The following is a 12,250-nucleotide window of genomic DNA, read 5'->3' as shown; positions in this document are numbered from 1 at the left end:
CTTAAAATGGTAGGAGTTTTCATTGATCTGTTGTCTTCTAAAATATTTTTTCCTCTTCCCAAGCATTCAGAAGCCTCAGTCTTACTGCTTTCCTCCAACAACATGAACTCTCTTTAGCCTGCCCATTCACATTAAACAGATGGGGCCCTATCAGTGACTCGTAGGAGCAACTCCCAGAGGGCATATAATCGTATCACTGCATATTTCTCCTATAGACAATGGCAGTTCCTGTAGGTCCTCTCCCCCGATGAATGTGTTATATGCACAGATTTCAGTCCTGAATTGTTTTAGCAATGGGAGTCATCTGACAGCCAACAGTTACTATGATATCTGGACTATAAGAGCTTTCAGGAGACCACACTGTAACTGCATTTACTCCAGAGAGATTTTAATATGAGGTTTTAATGTCTTTCTATCACCGCTGATGAAGGAAAAAAAACACTATGAAATCTACAACGTACATTTTAAGATGCAAAACTAGGCTATTTTCATTTCAAGATCTATGAGAAAAGATCTTTTGAAAGTGCAATCTGCATTCCTACTAAGAAAAAGAGTGTCTTCTGTGATAAATGTAGTGCATCATGGTAAATACTAAATGTTTTCTTTTATGAATCACAGGATACTCCTGGACAGCACAGTAATCTCTTCCTTATACAACTGGCTCATGACCCTGAAAGTAAATTCATACTGGCAGACTCAGCCACCTCGCGTTAAGCCCTTCTAACTTCTCTGAAATCCACACAGCAGCTGGGTTTGCCCAGGTAGAATGAATCACAGTATCAGTGCATTTGTCTGTGAGGCCTCTGGTGCAGGTTTTCATCCGTGTTTGCACAAAGCCTTACACAGAGAGACCTCAAGCCTGACTGGCTCCATGGGATATGAATGCAATGGAATTAATTTATTTTCTCAAATCATTGAGTTTCGGCTTTGGAAATACTGAAGTGCCAGAATGTTATAAGAACTGACGCCTCCACCTTTAGAATAATTACCATGTTAGATTTTTCAAAAGAAAAGTGTGATACCTTCATAGCTGAGTGGTCACGGACATGAAAAGGCACAAAGAAAATCTGATTTAGGATGCTACTGTAAAGACATACAGACTGACCGCTCTTTTTTGGGGTTGTTGGATAAGAACATGCAAACATCAACTTGATGCACAGGATTTTTCTCAGAGGAGTCCTGTATGTGCTGTCTCCCTGCCTCAGCAGGCTCTTGAGTGCTGCGTGTGTTATGGCAGTGCCACAGCCAGCTCCAGAGGGACAGCTTCCCCACAAGGGAGCTCAGGCAGGACGGCAGATCAATGCAGCGCTGCCGTGAAGTGCAGTCTAAGAAACTGGAAAGGGAGTGGGAAGGGCAGAAATTTAAGATGTAGCTTTGAAACAGGAGTCTGCTGGAAACCAGCAATAGAAAAGGGATTTTCTCTCTGCACTTACATACGGACGAGAGTTTGAAGAGGAAGAACAAGAGAAGAGTAACTCGGGGGAAAGACTGGACCTCCATTTCTCTTTTACAATTACCTCAATTACAAACATATTCTGGATTTGATTTAAAAGTCTTTGGTCCTCCAGCAGCCTTTACCTCTAAAAACATGTAAGTTACCAAAGCATCACATACTTAATGAAGAAGAAGATAATTGAGTACAGATTCCACCTATTTTAATAAGAGGAAATTTGCAAAGAAGATAGTTGGAAAGGGTACACTTTTACAACAGTAAGAGTGTATAGAGCTGCCTTAAAAGATAAGAAATAGCAGTGCTGCAAGAAAAAACTTTAGGTTCAGCATCAGTGTACATTTTTTTCATAAATGTCCTGGCTTTGCCTACGACTGTTATGTAGTATGTCATTACGTGAGGTAATGACCCATTAGGATTTCCTGTTAAAAGTGCCTCTACTCAAAAGTTTCACATAGCTTTGAAAATAAATGTTGACCTCCGAGGCAGTATAAAAGACGATAACCCAGCAGCTCAGCTGTGAGCGAAAGTGGGCAGAAAAAGCATCGCATCCTTCTTACCCTTAGAAGAAGCGAACTTTTTAAAAAGAAGTACAAGGATATCCATGGGGATGAATAAAACAGGCATCGTGGTAGACAGAAAAAGCAAATAGCTGGATGTGGATGTAGGCGTGGAATGGAAATGAGGTAGGAAGATATATAAAGAAGAACCTTAAGGAAGGACAAGGGTAACATAAAGAAAGGAAATAAGAAGAAGAACAGATAATGTAGCACAAAAGTAAGTAAGAGAGATGGGGAAGAAGGGGGAGGCTAATAGGAAAGGAAAAGAGAAAAAGGCACGCAGTTTGCCAAATTAAGAAGCTGAACAAGAAAGGGCAGTAGGGTAAGAAAGGTGGACATGGAATTAAGGGGAAAAGGAGAACGTGTGCAGAAAAAGTAAAATGGAACAAATGAAGGAGAAAAAGAATAAGGAAAGATGAAGCAAACACTCACCGAGGCACGTGCTGTATTTACATTGATTACCAGTTATACAGGAGACTACTGCAGGTTTGGAAAGGTATTTTGAATATTTGTATTAGCAATTGTTGGATACTCTGGATTCCATAGTTTACAAGGCAAAAGTGCAAACAGATGGCTCAAAAAGTTTAATAGAAGAGAGGTAACAACAAACCTGCAAACTCCTCATTATTTGGAATCCACTACAAAAAAACCCTACTGGATGAAATGCTGTCCACAGATCCCAAACCAAGCGAATTGACCCTGCTTCCCTTGTCGAGGAGGCTGAGGTTAGTCCTACAAACTACCTTTCAGTTAAGATCAGGGTGAACTTGGAGCTGGCCCTCCCCTGAACACAGGTCTCTATCAACAGGTTTCTTCAAAATCAGTAAATGTCATTCTGAATTATTGTATAAATTTTTATCAACTATTCTTCCGCATCCGGTGGGAATAGCAGCACAGCCTGACGTTTGGAAGGAATGATCAACTTAATTTGTGTCTAAACCTCCTAAGTCCAGATAATAAGTAACAACGTTCAGAGTAAGCTGCTGCAGATTCCCCCAGAACTGCAACACATCTTAGCAGAGGAGACTTTGGATAATTAAAGTGTATGTGGCTTGAGGGAAGACTGAGACATACCACTAAAAAAAGCTCTAAAAATGCTAAGGCTTAAATCATAAAAACATTTCTGACCTTTAGCACCACTGATAACGAGTCCCAGCTCTGCACAGACCGACACGCAGACAACTTCATGGTCATGACCAGTTAGAACAGCGCGAGGGGCAGGATAATCACCTGTTAAAAAAAAAAAAAAAAAGACACAAAAAGAAAAACAAAAAAAGGAACCAACAGAGAAGTGCCAAACCAGCCCTGTTTTATCAACAGAATAATTTTGCTGTGATTTGCCTTAAATCAGTAAACATCAGAGAGGTGCAGTGGGCTTAAATATCTCATACTTTGGTTTCTGGACAAAATACATTCATAAGCACAGCTTCCCAATGCATTAATGAACAAATACATTAACAAAAAGCAAACTTCTTTGGTTTAGAAATTATGGATGGTGTGTTGTTTACAATAAACAAATGATAACAATACATCGCTGTTTTATGACCTAAAAATACTGAAAATGTATATTTCAGACAGAGAACACAAAATGTGGTGGTATTAAAAGCAGCTGTAATGTAAAGGTCTGCTATTGAACACATAGGTCTCAACTTCTACTAGCATGAGTTGAGGATGTTCCTATATTAATGATCATAAATTGTTTCACAAAACTGGGGGCAGGAAAAGAAGAGGAGAAAGAGCACTGTACTAGAAAGATAATTCTGTTGCATAGACATTGATACAGAGACACACTGAATGCTTACAGATTAAAATTGTACCTAAAAATGCTTATGGGTATACATCATTTTATATCTATCACTTTGGATACCTATGCCATTTTTAATACATTTAATTTATTAAAGAGTAGGATAGAGTACTCCTTAAATATTTATTTTTTATTTTCAGGAGTGAAATGTATTTTATTTTGGGTTCAAACAAGTGGGCATTTATGGAGTGTTTATATGACAAACAGCAATATTTCTGTTGTTTCTAATAATAACAGATGCTGACATCTTAACAGTGAAACTCCTCTGTGCAGTAAGGAATTGCTCAGTATTTGATATTGCTTTGCCAGGCAAAGAAAGTTAATCAGTAATAAAAAATTAGCAACTTGCTAGATAACACAGATTTCATCTGGTTATATTTACTTTGTACAAATGAAATATAGAAAATAGGGAAATTGCAAGGGACTGGAGCTCTGCCAGTATAGTTCAAATACTTAAAAAAGATAAAAGAAATTACCTAGGGAACTACAGATGAATTACTGTAACATTAATATAATGCAAAATAACAAAATGGTTAATCCACAGTTCTGTCAATAAAGAATTGGAAGCAAAAATCTCATTAATGCCAGTCACCATGCTGTACTGGAATGGGAGTCTTGTCAAGCAAGCTTCTTATCTGTTTTTGACAAGATGACAGGTACAGTTGATAAAGATGGCTATGTTAAAATGGACTCTATGTCTTTTTTTCAAGATATTTGTCTTAGTAATACAATGTTTTGATTTAAACCTGTTTTATGTAGAACTGTGGACAACATGGATGGCACAGAAGCTGGTTCAATGACAGATCTTCTGTCTGTAGGTATCTACTGTGAGCTACATATTAGGATATTGGAAATCAGGGTGTCCAATTTGGAGATGGGAATTGATTCTTGATCAAAAACTAACCAGTAACATTACCTACAGGAGAATAAAAAATCTTTGCTGGGAAGAAATGGTTGGATATAAAACTGATACAAAGATTCATGGGCAACTGTATAATGAAGAGAGAAAGTAATTATTATAACATTTTCTGCATTGACTAGTTAAATAAAAAAAGGTAGAAAAATGTCTTTTATTTATTTTATTTATTTTGAATGCAGCCAAGTGGAAAGTTGACGCTCCTGGACAAGCACAAGCTCTGCTCACTGGAGAGAAGATTCCATTCTGGAAGGCAGTGAGACAGAGAAGGATTTATGGATCCAGAAAGAAAAACTCCCTCAACGTTAACGTTCAATGCAATCCCGTAGAATGGCAAATAGGAGACAAGAACTATCTTGCCACTGTAGGCCAGAAAGATTAAAGTTTTGTACCCACATTTACAGAAACGAGCTCAAAGGAGGGTCACACAACTGATATAGAGAATAAGACAGGAGGCTGCACAGTGTTTAAAGTGTTTTCTCTCTTCACTGCACAGGCAGCAAAGCAGTGACTTGACCACCGTAGCTGGGAGTCACAGGCATAAAAGATGTCCAGTAGCCCAGAAATTTATCTTGCAGCTAATGGCACAGCGAGGTCCAATGGGTGAATGGCTGCACACATTTCAACCCTGCAATGAAATGCAGTTTCCTAACTGGAAAAACAGTTAAACACTGAAAAAAAAAAAAATAAAAAGGAAACTACCTCAGTAGCTAAGAAATATTACATGGGTTTCTGAAAGATATGCATTAGGAATGGAGGCTTGGATAGACTTTTGTGGGTCAATGAATTTAGTCTTTTTTATTGCAGACACTCACATCATATAATCCTGTTAATAAATTAATGAAATGGCTATCTGGGAATGTGGCTTGGAAGGATATTCCAGAACTTTCCTACTCTAAAGGAGAGCAAAATTCTGATTTTCAATCTGCGTTTATTCCTGTCTACCTTGTATCTCCTTGTTCTTGTGTCAGCACTGTCCTTTAGCTTCAGGTCCTCTCCCTCTGTTGTCTTTTCCCCACTCGTGTACTTACAGAATAAATCAGCCCTCTCGGTCTTTCCTTTTGACTTTGTTAAACAAACCAAACTCTTATAAACTCCTTTGAAGTGATGAGCTCGCCATTTTTTGGTCATTGTAGCAACACATTTCTGTGCCACTCTGGCTCCAAGTTCTTTCTTAAAATTTGGGTAGCCAGAACTGTATATGACAATAGTTGAAAATTTAGCATGAATCTACAATATTTCTTGCCAAACCCTAACATTTTACTGTCTTTGTGAACCAGCTGAGAACTACCAACCATGGATTTGAGGACTTCAGTTTTGGACCCAATAGTAGAGGGTCGGCAATCTACTTGGTTATATCATTGCATTGTACAAACACATTAACACTTTCCTATCTCTAATGAAAACAACTACCCAAATAAATCCTAGTTTTCCAATCGTTAATCTAGCCTGCAAGAAAAGAATAGTTCTGGTTTAGAAACCGAAGATGTAAACTGAAAACTGGGCTTTACTGCTAGGGAAGGACGGATGTTGGAAGAAACAGAGAAAGACGCTTTGTGTATATCATCAAAGATTAGCTATATTTTGAGATTCAGATTTTTATACTTTCCACATCATTGTTGCTATTGAGAACTCCATCTCCTTTAGAGGTTTTCTTTTCTCCAAGGGCATACCAGAAAAGCGATAAAAACCTGCAAGTCAACTAAATTCAGAATTTTCCACTTTTTTTTTTTTTTTTTCTTCTGTATGTCCTCCTGGAAAAAAAAGGAATTATGCTCAAGAGTCATCTTGGCTTAAGATCTGATTACAGAGGTGTACACAGTAGTGTCATCAGACTGCAAGGGCGAATGACTAAAATTATTAGATGGTTAGAAATTTTTTTAAGGGAAAAGAAATAATGCAATTTTCCAAAGGACATTTTCCTCTGTGTTTCCTAGGAAAACACTATAATACCATGAAACTCTAAAATGTCAGAATATGAAAAATAAGCATATTTAATTGCTTAGAAGAATTGTTTATAAGAAAATGCTTATAAGAAAAAACTGCCCTGAAACATAGATCTTTGAGTCCTGTTTTTCAGTAAATACAAATTAATAATGGAATATCATTATTAGGAGTCACAGTCCAACAGCAATTGAAAATGGGATTTCTCCCCTTAGGGCTCAAAGAAAAAATTATTCAGTGATACTTTCTGCAGAAAAAGCTGTGGCATGGGGAAGAGAATCTCAGCCATATTACATTTTATTGCTAAGGACAGAAGTTGTGAACTCCAGGAATCATTCAAAATCTAGCAAAATATTCTGTCACTGTCACATCACCACTGATAGATGCAGCCAGAGGTCAAAGGCTGCAGCTCTGAGGGAATTGCAGGTGAAAATATCCTACCTATGAACTAAGATACCATCACTGTAAACTCCCCTGTAATTTCCCCAAAGGAGCACCTTTGAACTGAATTACTAGAGGGCAGAAGGAAAAATAAATCTGCTTTGTATTTCCAAACAAGTAAGTTTTTCTACAAAGTATAAAATAAAGTACATCTTTTCTTCTCTTTGAAAAATATAATGCTTAATACTGTTACAAGGTTCTTCTGGAATAAATGGTGTTCTCACATGGTAAGGAAAAAAAAAGATGAAGAAAAGAAAGAAAACAGATAGTGTTACTATTTCTCTGATATTGTCCTTTTCCAGAAATTATGTACAGATTGCTACTTTTGAGGTGATACTTGTCAGAAAAAAAATCTTAGAAAATACTATGGCTTTCATTGAAGTGAAAATGTAACAGCCTTCTTGAATTTTTACTGTCAGAAAAAAAATATATCTTGGAGTTTGATGAAAAGGTAAGACTACAACCAGTAAATAGGAATATTTCAAAATAGAAAATAGCCAATAACAGTGTCCACAACATGAGGGAGAAGTGGTTGTAAAAGAAAGATTGCTGACAGAAAAATATTCATATATTCAAAATATTTTCACCTCTGGCAGAACTGGTTTATTTGCTGAGGAATGTGAGCAGCATTGTATATATCTACTAACAATGCACCCAGGTGAATGGACTTTCAGGTGCTTTGCACCTGTCCAGACCCCAAAAGGAAAAATATAGTGGAGGAGAGGAAAGTAAGGATTTGCAGCTTCTCTTCCTATTTCTTCCACTAAATCACTTTGAGAACTTTGAACCGCCCCGCGCTGTACAGCTCCCACAGGGTATGCAGCAAAGCACAGGTACAGATATCTATTGATAAAACACTAGCTATAACTGCATTATTTCAGGTGTCTTAGTGCCTCATTTACCTTTGCGTAGCAGTCTTAGGAAAGACAAGTCTTTGGCTACCAAAGTAGAGACGTGCCAGTAAAAATTACACACTAGATTTCAAAGAGCTTCTACTCTGGCAGAACAGTGCTAAGATACCATATTTTTAAAAAAAAATACCTAAAATGTACAAACATATAAGTACCATAATAATTCTTTCAAGAGGCAAAGCAGATTGCATGTGTGCCCATGTGCTTGCGCAGGACTGTCACACAGTTGTCCAGTCCACTTGGTTCAGAACACACTGGTGGCTATTTTTAAACCGCTGCCCTTTCAAGGTTAAACTAGGGCATCTTACAGGGTATTAAAATGTAAAGGGATATAAAAGAATAAGTGAATATTCTGAGTTCGGAATAACTACTGTTTCAAGATACAAACTTGCAAAACCTGTGATGTTCACAATTTTAAATTGTTTCAAAAATATGTAATAGGAACACATAAAAGTACACTTTGTGAGAGACTTAAAAAAAACTTAACTTGTTAACTTGACAAAGACCCTTTATGGTAGCGCTTTCCCTCCCTTTCAGGTATATACAGAATACGTTCACTGGGATAGAAGGAATTGTTATCACCTCCGAGGATTATGTTATAATGCTAAACAAACCCATCTTAGAACTGATAGACACAATATTTTCCAACGGTCAGCACAGTTCCTGCTCAAAAAAGCAGGGTTAACTCTCACACCTCTTGTGACCATCCTGTTGGTAGCTACAATAGGTAATGAGAAATGTCAAGTCCCAAGATCAATGAAATTTCAGGCTCTAGGGACAAAACAGGAATAGCATTGATCCTTTTAAAGAACACCAGTCAGAGGGTGAATGTAATGTATTGCACAGAAAGGCTCAAGAGGATAAGCGGCCAAGTCCAACATACTTACCTGACAAAAAATTCAATCAGCTTTTAGCACAAGCTGCCTACGCTTCCTTTCTTTCATGCAGGAGTCTGATTCCAATTAAAGTGTGCAAATTAATTTTTATCACTTCCAAATTAGTTTCTGAATTTGTGTCTGTTTCAGATGAGAGCATCTGTCCCTCACTTTTCTGCAATTCTATCATCCACTTTGGTATCTGTTCAAAGCCTCAAAGATAATTCTCATTTTCAAAGTCACTTGTTTGAAAGAGACATTCAATAAAGCAATCATAAAATATAAAAATAAAACAACTATAACGATACATGTTGAACTCCAGGGCATATCATGTACTCTCTTTGCTCCTTTTTGTGATGACTAATACAGTTGCTATGTGAGAAGAAATTTGTATACAAATTAGCGTTCAGCTAAAACAAATCCCTATATAAGAGAAAAAAAATCAAAACACAAATTGTCAAACTCCATCACAATAATTTTTCTGTTCAATCTTTTAGAACTGCAAAGATTTACATTTGCCAGATCACTTCAAAGAATTAAAATAAGCAAACTTTGCATGCACTGTGTCTTGCTAAGAGAAAACAGATTCCTTTCACTCTTCTCTCAACTGCACCAGATTTATATAATGTGGTCATCAACTTAATAAGGTGCAGATTCAGATTACCTATTTCAGATGGGCAGTTTTGGCTTAGAAAGTAGGTATCTGACCCTGGCAAGATGACTGAGCTTCATTCAGTTCGGTGTTTTCCCCAAAGGTGGTAGTTATCAAAGCAAGGATAAAGAAAGAAGGGGGAGCCAAACATACACAAAAACCTGCATTCAACTGCCCTTCAGCTTAAAGGAACTCATGCCACATCTCCCACTTTCCAGGAGCATCCCCAGGCACCAGCCTCTAGTCTAGGCTGGAAAAGGACATTTTCTATCACCACTATTGGAGCTTAGCCATTGCATAGCCATGAAACCAATTCTTGTTGGACCAGAGAAAGTACAAGTAGGGAGAAGATTTGCCCTATATACTGCTCTTGAAGGTATGCAGTTTTGGTTCCTGATTTCTTGACTTATCTCTATTTCTATCCAATCATCATGTCACATAAGATCCATAAACAGAACAGAGAAAAGAATTTTGCTTTCCACCAAAGCTGGAGATTCACGGGGGGCCCTCCCGCATTAATTTATAGCCTGATAGTCAGCATATGCTTGTGAATATGGGAATGCAGGCTTGAATTCCCCCAGTCTCTGGAGGCCAAGAACTTAGTCTCCCACTTCCTGGAAAAACACTCTAACCAGAAGGTTTTTTACAAGCTATTTTTGAAAGCTACTCCATGGAAAAGATTGTATCTAAAATCTGGTAAAAATTCAGGCTTCTCACAGCAATTGGGAGAAGTGTCAAGAAACTGTGACAAATGCAAACTGAACCAGAAATGCCTTTTTTATACTTATTGTAGAATAAAAGTGATACTTTAAGAAGTGCATTGATTGGAGAAATTATTTTAAAATTATGAAATGAAGCTCACTATGCTCTCATAGGCAAGTTTTCAACCACTGAGCTGGAGCAGTCACTTGCACGAGTCTTGTCAAAGACACAATTTTTCTCCATTCTCCTCTTTAAACCAGAGTTGGTTCTGTATTTCCCACAGACACAGCTGAGGTCACTCTCTGAGCACATGCCCGCACAGGTATTTCAGCAGAAGGCTCTACACAAGTCCGACAGGCTAGGCTATTGACATACAAGTTGTTTAGTAAAGATTTTATCTAACTAACTCATGGATTCTGGAATATTGAATTTTAGCAGAATCGGTAAGGAGTTTGTTCTAAAAATCTTTTGCCCCAGAGTATTTTGCAATAAATGATTGTGATCACTATGTTTTCTAATTAAATGGTTGCTACATTTTTCCATGCAAATGTTAAATTACATAGACTGTTTAGGACTGAGGGCTTGCTTCTCCCCCCCCTTAACATTTTCTGAAACAACTCGTTGAGACGAACAACTCCGGTGCAGGCATGTCCGCAGCGGAGCCGGCCGATCTCAGCAAAAAAGGGGCTTTTGCTGAGCTTTTTTGAGCCAGGGAAGCGCCAGGGCGACACAGGGACCCACAGGGCGCCGGCAGCTCGAGCGAGAGCAGCTTACATGAAAGGGCAGGACCAACTGCAATGGCAGCTCCCCCACTGCCATAAGAGGCAGCCCTAGGGAGCACTGCGAACAGAGCGGGCAAACAGGGCACGGCGCATCGCGTCCGTCAGGGCATGGAGGTTTGCCTGGCAGTTTGCGTGGCAGTTCATCCAGGAAGGGTGCTGAGGGTGCTGCCAGTTCCAATTCCAGAGGTGGGTTCACCTGGTAAGAGAAGCTCAGGCATGGTCTCCACCTGCCGGAAAGCCATGTCCTCAGCACACAGACAGCGCTCCCTCGGAAACACACAGGCACCCAGGCCTCAGGCTGCAGAGAGTGCCACAGCCTTGCACTACGAGCAAATGGTAGTGGTAATATCAGCTGTGTGAGTTGTGAGCAAGTGGATGATCTGCTGAGCCTGGTGGCAGAGCTCAGGGATGAAGTTGAGCGGCTATCGAGTATCAGGGAGAGTGAGAAAGAAATAGACTGGTGGACCCAGGCCTTGAGCTCCTTGAAAGAGAGACAGGGCCAGACACCGGAAATAATAAAAGACCACAGAGATATCATCTCCTTGCCCTGTACAGCTGAAGGGACGGAAGGCAGTGGCCTACCAGAAAATGGTGAATGGAGGCAAGTCTGTAGTAGGGACAGCAAGCAAATCCCCTCCTTGCCCCCCTCCCCCCTCATTGTACCACTACACAACAGGTATGAGGCCCTGGGCACAGTAGAACAGCCTAAGGACAATGAGGCTGACAGTCCTAATACAGCACAGGAGCCACCAGGACTGGAAAGGCCTACTCACCACATTAAGGCCACCTCTACAAGGAAGAAAAGGAGGGTTATAGTCATGGGTGACTCAGCTCTGAGGGGGACTGAGGGCCCGATATGTAGGGCAGACCCCACTCTCAGGGAAGTCTGCTGCCTCCCTGGAGCACGGGTTAGGGACATGACAAAGAGACTCCCTAGACTGGTTCAGCCCTCGGACTACTACCCGCTGCTTCTGTTCCATGTGGGGGACCACGAATGTGCAGATCGGAGTGCAAGGATGATTAAAAGAGATATCAGGGCCTTGGGACAGTCACTACGGGGATCTGGAGCACAGGTCATTTTTTCGTCCCTACTTCCCGTTGCAGGCAATGACATTGAAAGGACCAGACAAGCTCAGTCTGGTAATACATGACTCCATGGCTAGTGTCACCGCCACAATTTTGTTTTTTTTCACAATGGAATGGCCTATGCAGC

The 12,250-nt window shown here is 39.5% G+C and overlaps 1 protein-coding gene across 1 annotated transcript in view; it reads right to left on the bottom strand.

The window, feature by feature from the left end:
- The window catches only part of NBEA (neurobeachin), a 515,614-nt gene that overhangs the window by 6,023 nt on the left and 497,341 nt on the right, over positions 1-12,250 (bottom strand). The window contains exons 60-61 of the mRNA XM_009888422.1: positions 3,139-3,240; positions 1,106-1,325 (exon numbers count right to left, since the gene is read on the bottom strand). Of these exons, the coding sequence (XP_009886724.1) occupies positions 1,106-1,325; positions 3,139-3,240 (322 nt within the window). The remainder of the gene's footprint in view (positions 1-1,105; positions 1,326-3,138; positions 3,241-12,250) is intronic.

Source organism: Charadrius vociferus, unplaced genomic scaffold (assembly GCF_000708025.1).
Source record: "Charadrius vociferus isolate BGI_N301 unplaced genomic scaffold, ASM70802v2 scaffold16, whole genome shotgun sequence".
NCBI classification, from domain to species: domain Eukaryota; kingdom Metazoa; phylum Chordata; class Aves; order Charadriiformes; family Charadriidae; genus Charadrius; species Charadrius vociferus.
The sequence above is the reverse complement of the archived record's forward strand: the minus strand, read 5'-3'. Positions and strand labels throughout refer to the sequence as shown.